General features: G+C 43.9%; 1 protein-coding gene across 1 annotated transcript in view; it reads right to left on the bottom strand.

Annotated features, from left to right (window-relative positions):
- MUSK (muscle associated receptor tyrosine kinase) overlaps window positions 1-14,389 on the bottom strand; it is a 98,078-nt gene that overhangs the window by 16,607 nt on the left and 67,082 nt on the right. The window contains exons 10-14 of the mRNA XM_072992021.2: window positions 13,706-13,881; window positions 12,902-12,925; window positions 11,820-11,908; window positions 10,631-10,790; window positions 2,378-2,567 (exon numbers count right to left, since the gene is read on the bottom strand). Coding sequence (XP_072848122.2) covers window positions 2,378-2,567; window positions 10,631-10,790; window positions 11,820-11,908; window positions 12,902-12,925; window positions 13,706-13,881 — 639 coding nt within the window. The remainder of the gene's footprint in view (window positions 1-2,377; window positions 2,568-10,630; window positions 10,791-11,819; window positions 11,909-12,901; window positions 12,926-13,705; window positions 13,882-14,389) is intronic.

The raw sequence follows: 14,389 nt of genomic DNA, 5'->3' as shown, positions 1-14,389 counted from the left end.
TTTTGTAATTCATTACCTTTTTAGTAAATGAATGTCACAAAATAAGTTTTTGAAACTAATTTAGCAAGCGGGAACAATGTTACACTTTGGAAATGTATAATAAATATTGTCTGCTAGTTAATTTTAAAGATTTCTTTGGATATTTTTAGAGGACCTTTTTTCCCAATGTTAATTAACTGTAACAAATTACTTTGTGTGAATGTTATAAAAAGTCTCATAGCAAATTACCATGGAAAAAGGTCTGAGAGGAGTTAGATCACCTCAGCGTAGAAGTCACTTCAGTGAAGTCTGTCAAGAAAAAAAATGGGACCCGGGGTCTGGGCTAGGCAAAGCTGGGGAGGGGAGACCCAGTGACCCCCCCCCTTGTCTACAGCCCAAAGGCTCCTTTCTATCCAAAACTCTGGGTAGTTCTGCCCCCACCCCCTCTTTCTATAACAGGAATAAAAGACAAAATATCTCAGGTACTGTGGGCCAAGAACAGTGAGAGACTTTGGACTTAGTTTTGAACCAGATTAGCTCTGCATCCACAACACGACAGTTTTAAAAGGAGTAAACTTTATTAAAGACAAAACATGTAAGACATTGTCTAAGAACTTCAAGTGGTAAAATTACACCAACTGCTTCCCCATCTCTTAGGCAAGATACAAATTTGGGAAAGGCAATCTACAAAGCATCAGTCATTAACCTAAAGTTTCCTATCTGCCTTGGCTGGCTAAGCCAGGTGGCCTACTTACATAGAATGTGAATTAGCCATTTTCTTGAGGCTACATTTCTCCTGATCTCCAGTTTGTTTCTGGCTGCAGTTCTTAAGCTTTCCAGCCCTTTGTGGATTTCCCTGGGATTTCCACCCAAAAAGGCACTTCAAAAGGGGTTTTTGTTATAGGCAATTAGCTGAGCCGCCTCCTCAGGTAGGGCTGAGTAGATCTGCATATCAAGAGATTCTTTGGGGGGGGGGGAGAGTGCTGTCCTGACTTCCTTATGCCAAATGTAGTTTACAAGCCCATCTTCAAAGAGCACTTTGAAATTCATATTCACCATCTGCCAGAGTGCTTTTGATGCTTCCTGTCTCCAGCATCCTGCCGTGGGGTTTCCCTCACCTTTCTCCATGAGGTCAACTACAAATTTAAACTGGAATGTCAACCTAAGTATGCGTCCTATAATATATGTATGCGGTGTGGATTCAATGTGACTAAGGGCCTGACCACACCAGCCAAATGTTCCCTAGTTATACCCCAGTTAGATTGTTGCATACATTTTTGGTCACACAACACACGGCCATTATCATATCATTTTCCTGGGCATCAATGCATCTGCAGTTTATTTCCCCCTCACTGGGAAAGTTGTGTTATTTTGTTCTGATGATGTATCAAGTATTCCTTACCAGTATTGCATGTGTGAACATAAATCCCACTGGGGAAAACAGAAGGGGAAGTGGTCAGGACCAAGGCACTGCCTCAAAGAAGTGCACCCACCGCTTCTTGGGGCTTGGCGCAGGGGTGGCGGCAGGTAGGCGTGGCCTTTGCCGGCAGAGGGAGGCAGAGAAACTGAGAAGAGAGAGCACTCAGGACCAAAGTTTCTCCTCAAAGAAGCATGCCCATTCCGCAAGGCTCGGTACAGCCTTTTCTGCCAGAGGGAGGGAGAGAAGGAGGCATGGGCTGATGGAATCCCCATGGAGGAGCCTCAGAGCAATCCCATGTGGGGAAACGGTGGGGCAGGAGTGGCCACTGGGGAAGGAGTAACATCGGAGGGTGATTGCTCTGGACATGTCACCCTGCAAGTTAGAGCTGCCAATGCCCCACCTCCCCATAAAGCCAATCCACATAATTCAGACTGCAACCTAACCACAGTGACCAATGGGGCAAAGGGCTCAACAAATCAAGCCAAGCCATAACGGTTAGGGGCTTTAGCCTTAAAAGAAACTCTATGACATTATATCTACAAATATAAATTAAGGAGCTGCACTGTGCCAAGAAACAAGAGAGGAAATAAATTTGGTTCCACAGTGTAGCCATAATGTTTCAGATAGGAAGAAATCAATGAGTAATGTTAAAACAGATGGGAGCGTCTGCCCCATTATATATATATATCACATGACAATTCAGTACAACAAAGGTGTGGAATGTATCACTGGAACTAGGGAACATTTGGCTGGTGTGTTCAGGCCCTTAGTTCTGAATGAAAGCACTTACGATTTAAGAAATGTTCATGCTTCTTATGAGCCAAATCTCTTAGCATTTAAAAGTCTTTTTAAGTATCTCTTTGTGAAGAATAATTTACATTATCTCTTCATTAAGTCAATTTCAAATGAAAATTTCAGTTCAAAGCCAACATTTATTGAAAAATCTTTGTAAAGGTGATTTTTATCTATAGATCTTACCTTGTTTTGTTCTTCCAGTGCTTCCTTCTTCGACAACAAAAAAGAGCAGCACTAATGAGAATGATTAGTATTGCAAAGCTGGAGATGATGGAGACAATAACAGTCATGGAATATGTTGGAGAAAAAGAGGATGACGATGGGTAATATGGCGCAACCATACTTGGCTTTGTTGTCTCTTGGGTGAAGGATTCTATAATAAGAACAAATAATAATCATTTGGACTTTTAAGGCATTCACTAGTAGATGATAAAACTGCATGCAGTCATCGAAATTAATGTTAATACCACCATGTTTGCTCGCTAGCTGAGTAAATAACATTCTTGCTGATTGAACTGTGGGAAATATTGTGTCAGACTCAGACTAGGTGTTCCATTCAGTGTGGAACATGTTGTAAAGAAAAGACAATATTCTCAGTCACATGTATAACATGGTGAATGGGGGGGGAATGAGTGGGGATACACCTTTGCAGTAGGTGACTTGTGAATGGGTCTGAAGTGTATATCTTTCCCCTCTTGATCAATTCTCCTCTGGAAGAACTGCCCCTGCTCCCAACCAGGCTTTCTATAAGTTTTTTTTGCTCCCACAGTCCACAAACAAGAGGCTGTGGAAATAGAAACCTGGCCGAGGAGGACAACGGCAGGGAGTAGCAGCACAGGTAAAAATCACTCCCTCTTCTGCCAGTTCTCCCTGCAGTGCCTTTGCTTCCCTGCACATAGTTTTATCTCATGGGCTTGAGAACTATGAATTTTCTAGTGTGATATTTAATTCCAGACTTGATTGTGAAGCTCACTGGGAGGGCCTTGGTTTTGGCAACTACAGTATTTTGCCAAATTAAAACATATTGAACAAAGTATTGTGAAGATTTTTGAATGTTTTAGACGACAAATGTCAAAATTCCCCATTTTGGCTATTTTTTATAACTTACAGATACCTAAATGTGATTCACCTGAGAGGCCTACATTTGAAGCTTTTGAGGCTATGCCCAAGCATTCTCTTCATGGCCCGGTGTATCTGGGAACGTTCTTGCTGAACAGAAAGCTAGTCATGGGTCCTCCATGAGCTCCTAGGAATACAGAGGTGCACTTCTGCTGAGTGGAGAAACAGGACACAACTAGAGATGGGGGTATCCGTATTTGTATACGAATCCCTCTGCACAGGTGGATATAACGATGATCTGGCCCCCTGGGTCCGGACTGTCCTCTCACTTTCCACTGCTGCTGTGGGCTCTGCGCTCCCTTCCTATCATTCTGGAGCACTCGGTTGGCAAGCCACTCTTCGACCTGGCAGCGAGGCTCATTGTTCCACCTCCTGACAGGAGTGGCTAGCCAACCGCAAACTCCGGAGCAATAGGAATGGAGTGCAGAGCCTGCAGCAGCAGCAGAAGGTGAGTGGACAGTCCAGCCCCAGGGGGCCAGACTCTCATTATGTCCACTTGTGCGGGTGTATTCGTATACAAATATGAATACCCCCATGTCTAGACACAACCCATGCCTGGAGAGTATGTTGTGAAATCTTTCTTGTTTTTTCTCAGTATGCAGGAATACATTCAATTCTTTAAAAAAAGAGAGAAATGCCTTTGGTTTATGAATGTGGGATATTGTGCTTATGTATCCATGATTCAGAATGCCATGAAATGGCTTAATATTGCTGAACAATATTGTTACATAACAGCACTGATGTTACCTGTCTGTCATGGGTTTGGAGGGAAAGTTCCATCCTATGGGGAGTGGAAGGCGGGACATCAGGAGGAGGGGCTGTACTGTATAAATATGTGATGCCTGTGTGGTGAAGGGAGTTGCTGAGACAGACTGTGAGACACTGGGTTGTGACGAAGCAGCAGCTGGGAAGAAGAAGCTGTTGTGGAAGTCTGTGTGTCAGACAGGGTACTACTGTGTGTCAGAGTACCAGCCTGAAAGGTTCAGGGGTCTGTTGGTTAGCCAGAACTGATGGGTTCAGGGTCTGTGCTTTAAGTTAAAGGTTCTAGGTGAACCAAACTGTATGCTTGTGTGTGTGGGAATAAGCCACGTTACTTTATTTTATTCACCTGATTGTTTTATTTACCCTGTTTGTATTTAAAATAAACCTTATTCTTTTATTGTTTAAAAATCCATCCCTGGTCTGTGTGACTTATTATAGGGAATGGTTGGTGGCAGCTTAGTAACTGTGTGATAGATCCCAGTAGGTCTGGGTTTGTCACATTGATTGGTGTCCAGCGTGTGGGATACGACTGGTCCAGTTGTCCAGCGGTCCAGCAAAGCCTTGGCAAGTGTGCCCAGAGCAAGGGGGATCTAGTCAGGGACAGTCTGAGGCGCGTAGGTAATCTTCTAGGTGTACCTCACGGGGAGGTGCGCTAGTAGAAGAACGTGCCAACTGGGGAGACTTAGATTAAGGTGCTCTGAGGCAGCCTAGTTTTGGCGGGAAAACGCTGAGGCAAAACTGCGTAGCAACAGCGAGCTAGCTTGCCAGCTGAGAGGCCCAGCAGAGGGGGGTAGGCTCTGACTCGATACTGTTGCAATTTAAGTGCTGAAGAACAGCAGCAATCTCTAGGGAGAGCTGGTTCTGAGGCAAGAAGGAAAAAAAAAAGTGGTCGTTTTATTTTGAGGCTTGACTTTTAAAGCAGCCTGTTCTGAGGGGGGGGTTATGCCCTTGACTCGAAGCCAAGTAGCAGACATGAGTGAAGTGAAAGACCCCCAGATTGACCAAGGTTCTGAGGATGAATTTGGCTCAGTGCAGGGTGACAGCACAGGAGAGCAGAACCCAGAACTCAGAAAATTGATCCTAGCCCAACAGCATGAACTGAGGGTGAGGGAAATGGAGGAAAGATTAGAGAGAGAGAAAATGGCATTTGAATTAGAGCGAGAGAGAGAGAGAATGGAGAGAGAAGAAAGAATGGAGAGAGAAAAGATGGCGTTTGAATTAAGAAAACTGGAACTGATGAACCAGAACAATAATAATAATAGGGATTCTGAGGGAGGCCAACTGTCTAAGGCTGACCTGAAGAAATTCCCTGTGTACCACAAGGGAGATTGTCCTGAGGTGTTCTTTTCCTTAGTGGAAAGAGCGTTTGTGGACTTCTCAGTGAGGGAAACTGAGAAGATGACCATCATGCGATCTTTAATCAGTGGTAGCCTGGCTGAGGTTTATGCCGAGATGCCTGAGGAATTGATGAAAGATTTTGCAGAGTTTAAAAAACTGGTGTTTGCAAGACATGGGATAAATGCAGAGCAGCTGAGACAAAGATTCAGGTCCCTCACTAAAAAACCAGAACAGACTTTTACCCAAGTGGGGGCCCAATTGGTGAGGCTGCTTGAGAAATGGCTATCGCAGGAGGGAATAGAGACCTATGAGCAGCTTAAAGACTTGATAGCCCTGGAACAGTTCTATTCAGTCCTGCAGGGGGAATTGAAATTCCAGGTGAGGGAAAGGAAACCGAAATCTGTGGCAGCAGCCGCAGAGATCGCAGATTTTATCTCCCAAATAAGAAAGCCCTTGGGTGAGGGGAAATCTGTAGGTAAACCCAAAGAAACCTACAGCAAGTACTCTCAGGGACCAGGGAAAAGCCAGCAAGGGGGAGGGGCCCATGGTGAAGGGAAGCCCTCAGGCATGAAACCAAGCCCTCAGAATTTGGAGGGAAAACCGAAACAAGAGGAGAGGGAATCCAAATGCACTAGAAAATGCTATTTCTGTCAGGGAAAGGGTCATCTGATCTCAGAGTGTGAGAAATTGAAGCAGCTAAAAGGAATGGTGCCTCAGAATTCTAGTGGGACCAAGCCAAAAGCTGTGTTCTGTGTCCAGAAAGAGCAAAGCTCATTGTCACAGAGGGAGCCTGTTGCCATGACTACTCAGTCTGGAACAGCTACCTATGCTGATCAGGCTGAGGAAAATGGTCCTCTTCTGGAGGTAAAGCGCTGCTTGCTGATAAAAACAGATTCTCAGTTGTTTGAGACAGCAGGGGTGGACGTAGGAATACTTGACCGTCAGTATAGGGGGCTGCGGGACACTTGTTCCCAGGTAACCCTGTGCCATCCAGATATTATTCCTAGGGAGTTTATAATCCCAAATGAGAGCATGAAGGTGGCAGGGATTGAGGGGCAGATAATCTCTCTGCCAGTAGCAGAGGTACCTGTCAACTTTCAAGGCTGGAGGGGAGATTGGCGGATAGCGATTTCATCGACTCTGCCAGCAGCCGTGCTCGTGGGAAATGACCTGGCTGAACATGTGAAACGGGTGCTAGTGATTACACGCTCACAAGCCACCACAGGGACAGTTCAGGGGGGTAATGATGAGCCAGAGACGGAAGCAGGTGGGGGAAGTTCAGAAGCTGTGGTGGAAACCTTAACCACAGACAGCAGATTTGGACAGGAGCAAAAGGCAGACGCCACTCTCCAAAAGTGTTTCGAACAGGTGACTGACGCCCAGCTAACACCTGAGACCCCAGTGAGATTTCTGGAGAAAAAGGGGATTTTATATAGAGAAACCCTGAGGAATATCTCAAAAGGGGGAGATGGGATCAGAAGTCAGCTGGTGGTACCTGAAAAGTATCGCCCCATGATCTTACAAAGGGGGCACTCTGACATGTTTGCTGCACACTTAGGGGTCAACAAAACACAGCAGAGAATCACACAGAATTTCTACTGGCCTGACATAGGGAAGCAGATCAGGGAGTTCTGTAAACAATGCGATGTGTGTCAAAGGCAGGGGAATAACCGCGATAGGACCAAAGCAAAGTTGTGCCCTTTGCCTGTGATTGACACTCCGTTTAAAGGCATAGGGGTGGATATTGTGGGACCTTTGCCCAAGGCCACAAAGAGGGGGAACAGGTTCATTCTAACAATTGTGGACCATGCCACAAGGTATCCTGAAGCCATACCCTTGACTAACATTGAAACTAACACAGTGGCCGATGCTTTGGTGGGGTATATGTCCAGGATGGGATTTGCCTCAGAGATAATCACAGATTTGGGAGCATCGTTCACATCAAAGCTCATGAAACGCTTATGGCAAATCTGTGGAATTAAGCACAAGGAAACCACTGCCTATCATCCGGAAAGTAATGGGTTAACTGAGAAGTTCAATGGGACTCTAATGCGCATGATTAGGGCTTACTTGGCAGAGAATCCAAACAATTGGGACCAGAAGCTGCAATCCCTTTTGTTTGCTTATCGATCAGTGCCACAAGCCAGTACCGGGTTCAGTCCATTTGAACTTTTATTTGGGAGACGGGTGAAAGGGCCTCTTGATTTGATCAAACAAAATTGGGAGCAGATCACCCAGGATGACCCACAAGACGTTGTGACTTACATAGACACCTTGATGAATGACCTAAAGCGAAATCTAGAGCTGGCAGCAGAAAACCTGCAAGCGCAGAAGGTCAAACAGAAAACATGGTATGACCGCAAAGCTAGAGAGAGGCACTTTGACCCAGGGGAGGAAGTGCTTTGGCTTAGGCCCTGCAGAGAGAATAAACTGCAGCTCAAATGGGCAGGACCATATAGGGTCATTTCCAAGATGTCAGACCTGAACTACCTAATAGAGCAGGAGGAGAACCAAGCAAGGAGGGTGGTTCATGTGAATGCCCTAAAACCCTACTACAGAGGGGAACAGAGGGTTTTATTCGCGATAAAAGCAGCTGAGAGTGAGGAAGCTGAATTACCCTTCTGGGAGGGTAGAGGGGAAGTAAGATACAACCCAGAGGAGGTAAAGATCAGTCCTGCACTCACCCAAGACCAGCAGCAAGAACTAAAAACGCTGCTTAGTAAATATCAACAGGTGTTTTCCAACAAGCCGGGGATAGTGAAGGGAGTGATGCATCGGATCCACACAGGAGATGCACCCCCGCAGGCAGTATCCCCATACCGAGTAACGGGACCCTATAGGGACAAGGTGCGGAAGGAGCTGGACGAGATGCTGAGGGAGAACATAATCGTCCCCTCTTCTAGTCCTTGGTCCTCTCCGATAGTCCTTGTGGACAAGCCTGATGGGAGCATTAGGTTCTGTGTTGATTACAGGAAATTAAACCGTGTAACCACTCCTGATGCCTACCCAATGCCCAGGCTAGACAACCTGATTGAAACCATAGGGGGTTGTCGGTTCATCTCATCATTGGACCTGGTAAAGGGATATTGGCAATTAAGAATTGATCCCAGGGATCAAGAAAAGACTGCCTTTTGCAGCCCTTTTGGTCTCTATGAGTTTCGAGTCCTGAGCTTTGGTCTCAGAAATGCACCAGCCACATTCCAAAGGCTGATGGACCAGACCTTGGCAGGGCTCAGTGACTTTACAGTGGCCTACATTGACGACATAGGGATCTTCAGTAATACCTGGGAAGATCACCTGATACACCTGGAGTTAGTGCTGCAGAGGTTAAGTGCAGCAGGGCTAACAGTAAAGGCCAGCAAGTGTCAGCTGGGTAGCCCAGAAATAAAATACTTGGGTCACATGGTAGGGGGAGGAATGATAAAACCCCTGGAGGCCAAAATAGAAGCTGTTCGTGATTGGCCTAGACCCAACACCAAGAAAAAGGTCAAATCATTTCTTGGGTTGGTGGGCTACTACAGAAAGTTCATCCCGAGGTTTAGCGAGATTGCGGCTCCGCTGACCGATCTGACGAGGAAGAAGGCTGATGACCGCATCCCGTGGACCAGCGACTGTGAGGCGGCGTTCCAGAGGTTGAAGGAGGCGCTAATCAACTATCCAGTCCTGCGTGCTCCAGACTTCGACCGGGAGTTCATCATCTACACCGATGCGTCTAACAGCGGGGTAGGAGCAGTTCTGTGCCAAGAGGATGAGAATGGTGACCAGCATCCAGTGTCCTACCTGAGTAGGAAACTTCAAAAAGGTGAGAGACATTTGGCAACCGTGGAGAAGGAGTGTTTGGCCATAGTCTACGCGATCCAGAAGGCCAAGCCTTACATCTGGGGAAGACATTTTGTTCTGTGTACTGACCATTCACCATTGCAATGGTTAAAGACAATGAAAACCCACAATAGCAAACTTATGAGGTGGGCTTTGAACCTACAGGACTATGACTTTGAAGTGAAGGTGGTCAGAGGGTCAGTGAACTGTGTTGCTGACGCCTTATCAAGAAGACCTGAAGACTGAAGACGGCGAAAGAACATGGACTATATGTATATAATGAAAACAAAAAGTTAAAATGTACCTGGTTTTAAATTGGTTTGTATTAATAAAGGTAAATTGATGTAAGGTATATGGTAAATGTTTAAATGCCTAATTGCTATGGTTAACTTAGAATGTAAGTTTAAGTAAGTATAATATGGTATGTATAACTGGTGTTGTGTGTTTTATACAGGTTGTTTTTTGGGAAAAAGCACCTTAGCTTTCCCCCTACAAAACAACTTATAAAGAGGGGAGGTGTTACATAACAGCACTGATGTTACCTGTCTGTCATGGGTTTGGAGGGAAAGTTCCATCCTATGGGGAGTGGAAGGCGGGACATCAGGAGGAGGGGCTGTACTGTATAAATATGTGATGCCTGTGTGGTGAAGGGAGTTGCTGAGACAGACTGTGAGACACTGGGTTGTGACGAAGCAGCAGCTGGGAAGAAGAAGCTGTTGTGGAAGTCTGTGTGTCAGACAGGGTACTACTGTGTGTCAGAGTACCAGCCTGAAAGGTTCAGGGGTCTGTTGGTTAGCCAGAACTGATGGGTTCAGGGTCTGTGCTTTAAGTTAAAGGTTCTAGGTGAACCAAACTGTATGCTTGTGTGTGTGGGAATAAGCCACGTTACTTTATTTTATTCACCTGATTGTTTTATTTACCCTGTTTGTATTTAAAATAAACCTTATTCTTTTATTGTTTAAAAATCCATCCCTGGTCTGTGTGACTTATTATAGGGAATGGTTGGTGGCAGCTTAGTAACTGTGTGATAGATCCCAGTAGGTCTGGGTTTGTCACAAATATCATGCCCACATTGTCAGCAGGAAAAAAAAGGTGACAAGGTTTACAAAGCAAAGGGCGGCCCCAATGTTGACAACACCAATGGCAGCAGTCAAGATGGTCTACAGGATGCACTCTTGTGCTCACTACCATTCACAAACTGACACCACACAAGGGAAAAATCCCAGAAGCTGACTCCTTTTTATCAGTTAACCACTTCTCACTCAAACACAAAGCAATAATCAGGGCTGTTTTTCAACAAGTGTGAATTCACATATTTCTGAGGTACTGAATCCAATGTATGCAATAAAGATCACACCAAACTAGCATGTTCTACTATTATACATTTTGGTACCTTACCATCTTCACAATGAGGCACATTGCAGTATTCCCATTTTATAGAAGCATCCTTTGTATAACACCATGGTCGAGCATTTTCACCCCCTGGATTACGGCAATAATTGACTGCATTGGAGAGCTCAGGAAAAAACTGAAGGGTTTTTCTGTGTGAATGAGGTACCTAGTGACAAGATGCAATACACTCAATAAAAAGGTAAAGGTTCCCCTTGACATTTAGTACAGTCGTGTCTGACTCTAGGGCACGGTGCTCATCCCCATTTCCAAGCCATAGAGCCAGCGTTTGCCCGAAGACAGTTTCCGTGGTCACATGGCCAGCGCGACTAGACACGGAACGCTGTTACCTTCCCACCAAGGTGGTACCTATTTATCTACTTGCATTTCTACATGCTTTCAAACTGCTAAGTTTGCAGGAACTGGGACAAGCGATGGGGGCTCAGTCCATCACGTGAATTCGATCTTACAACTGCAGGTCTTCTGACCTTGCAACGCAGAGGCTTCTGCGGATTAACTCGCAGCGCCACCACGTCCCCTGGAACAATGTAGAGAAATACTAATTCCATTTATTTATAGTGCACATCTAATATAAATAAATGAAAATATCTCTATCTCACTCTTCACTTGAATGAAAGGAAGAACAAGATGGCATTTCTATTAATCTGGAAAAGTTTCAAGGGGACACAAACAGGAAGAACAGTTGCAGCAACCTATACTACATGCCAGGACTTCAGCCTGTACTCAGTGGGAGGCTAGTCCCATCACAATATTTGTAATAAAGGAAGCAGCTGTAAAAAAACAACAGGGACAGAATGCCAGGGAAATTTTAAATGAATTGTTTAAGTGCATATACACTCAATATTTCAGGGTTAATTTTTCTTGCAACTTTTTCAGAGACAGATCAAACAAAATATTCAAGTAGCTCTTCCTTACTTTAGTTCCTTACTTATTAAGGTACCATTTTCTTGACCATTTAAGATTGAGCATCCTCAAAAATAAAGTTCAATTTGGAATTGAAGGGTTTATCTATAAATAATATTGATGGAAACAAACCCCCAACTCTCTCTTACCACCAAAAAAGCTTCCCTTTCTACTTACCTGGATGTCATCATTACCACAGGGATAATAGGAATATGTATTTTCAAGTTTGCCTTAGGCTGAGCCCTTCCTTCATTCTGAAAAAAAACCTTCTTACCTGTTCACTCCATTTCTGACAAGGAATGCCCGAAGCTGTGACATTGACAGAACCTTCATAAGTTAACCCATTGCCTTTGTAACAAGTTGCTGAAGAGAAAATAAAACACAATGGTAGAATCAGATGAGACATCCCATCTGATTAAACAAATTACATTTACTCCAGCAATACTATTTGATTGCTGGTTGGTTTGTTTACTCTATTTATATGCAGCCTTTCGCCCCTTAGGGAGTGAAAAACAGCTAAAACTATAGAATAATCAACAGTTTTAAATAGACTATATAAATGTCATGTTAAAAACAATTTAATATATATCAAGACTAAAACAAAGGGGAAAAAACAAATTGAAAACATTTTTGAAAACCTGTAAGCTAATAAACAAAGCATTCCTGAGACAATGTATTCGCGAAGCCTTTCACGGCCGGGATCTAATGGTTGTTGTGGGTTTTTCGGGTTCTTTGGCCATGTTCTGAAGATTGTTCTTCCTAATGTTTCGCCAGTCTCTGTGGCTGGCATCTTCAGAGGACTGTCCACAACAACCATTCCTGAGACACTTCCTGCTGAAAAGCCTGCCTGAAGAGGAAAATCTTTGCCTGGTGATGGAAAGGCAAGAGAGAGGGGGCCAAGTTGATTTCTCAGGGCAGTACCTTCCAGAGCTGGAAGCAACCCCTGAGAAGGCCCTCTTTCACGTCCTCACCAAATGAAGATGGTAGGTGGTGAAACTGAGGGAAGGGCCTCCCCAGATCTTAAGAGCTGAGAAGGGCTCATCTGGGGTAATAGGATTCTTCAAATAGCCTGGACTCAAGGCACATTGGGCTTTATAGACAATAACCGACACTTTGAATTGGGCCCAGAAACAGATTGGCCGCCAGTGATGCTGTTCTAATAAGAGAGTTACCTGCTCCCTGTAACCACTGGCAGTCACTGAACAACATTAAGCACCTAGTCACCATACACAGCAACTAAGGTTTAGCCTTGCATTGTGAACTCAGAATCATCAATTCAAATCTAGAAGATGCCATACAGGTGAAATACCAGGCATTTTCTGCAATAAAGACTAGATTCTAAAGAGAAATACTTACTTGTTATGTCTTCCTTTTTAAGGTCTGAGAAAAGAAAAAGAATTAAGCTATCATCAATAGGTGAATCATTGTAACATATAGCTTTTCATTGTTGAGGTGTTAGTGAACTTTTCAAGCCATTATGGCTGTGCCATCAAGTCCTGCTTAATGTGCAGATATCTACAAATGGATTGTGGCCTAAATTAAACATATCACTATGATAGTGAAAAAAGCTGTTAGGGCAGCTTTTTTCCCTCCTGCACTAGTAATAGTGTAAACAGCATTGTGACCAGTGCCTAGTGGGGAACTGCTTGTTTAAATATCCTGTGCAAGAAAAGCCACATTGGATATAACCAGAGCAAAAAATAAGCAATTGGTAGTGTAATAACCATTCATTGAATACACACCTTGGTTTATCACCATAACATGAAAAAAACATACAGTATCTGTTAATTTCTGTATTGTATTATCTTTAAAAAAACAGGGAATGGAATCAAAGGGGACTCCCATTCTTTCTGTTTTAGATCCAAACATATTTAAATATGTGTTGTAGCTGCATAACTCCACTGGAGAATAGTTAGAAGATCCTATGCCTTATAAACACATTAGAAAACTGGGTAAAAACAGAGCCACTGTACTTCCTATCCCATCCTCCTCCTTCCTCCTCTGGAGCAAATGTCGATTTCTGATAGCCACAGCAAGCAGGGAAGGGAAACTAAAAGATATAGGGTGTCATTTAGCAACTATCAAAGATTCACTGCTTCTGATTTCAGCAGAATTCCTAAGTCTGTGTCCAAACCATGGCTCATATACGGAGCTGCTTACCCAGATGTGGGATCCTTGTGCAAGCTTTTGGATCTTTGTGCATGCTGGGAAGTCTGTTGCACTCAGGAAGGGTCAATAGCATCAGTCCAGGTTTGTAGATTCCTTTGCGGGCATTTTCTTCCATTGAAAGCCATTCCTTAAAGCAGTAGAGATCCTTTACAGCAAGGCAATGCTCTCTACATTGTTTTACAAACAACAGTGGAATGTACAATCAATACACGAGTACATTATTGCACTAGCAAAATGTATACGGATGACCCCTTAAAGGGCATCAACCACCACTGCTGTATCTGTTCTTATGCTCTTTTGTATTAGGTGAATATGAGGTCCATACACTGATATTACTCCGATCTTTGGGACTAAATCACTTTGGAAGAAAAGTGATATTTTAGACTATTATATATTATTTAGCACCTAGTGTGATGTATTGGATAGAGTGATGAACTAGGACTCTGGGGACCAGAATTTGAATTCCCACTTGGCCTTGGAAACTGGCTGGGGGAGTGGAACTGGTAAAATTACTCCTTAAATATCTCAGTTTTAAACCCCTGTTAGGGTCAGTATAAGTTGGTTCTTACTTGACGGCACGTAACTAACTATATATTATTTACAGCAATTAAATAAATATGAATGAATGACTCTTTGTCAGAGTGCTTGTATACTTGGATTTGAGAAGTTTTTAAT

The sequence above is a fragment of the Pogona vitticeps genome, chromosome 2 (genome assembly GCF_051106095.1).
Source record: "Pogona vitticeps strain Pit_001003342236 chromosome 2, PviZW2.1, whole genome shotgun sequence".
In the NCBI taxonomy this organism is placed as follows: Eukaryota; Metazoa; Chordata; class Lepidosauria; order Squamata; family Agamidae; genus Pogona; species Pogona vitticeps.
This window is presented reverse-complemented; position numbering and strand designations above follow the sequence as displayed.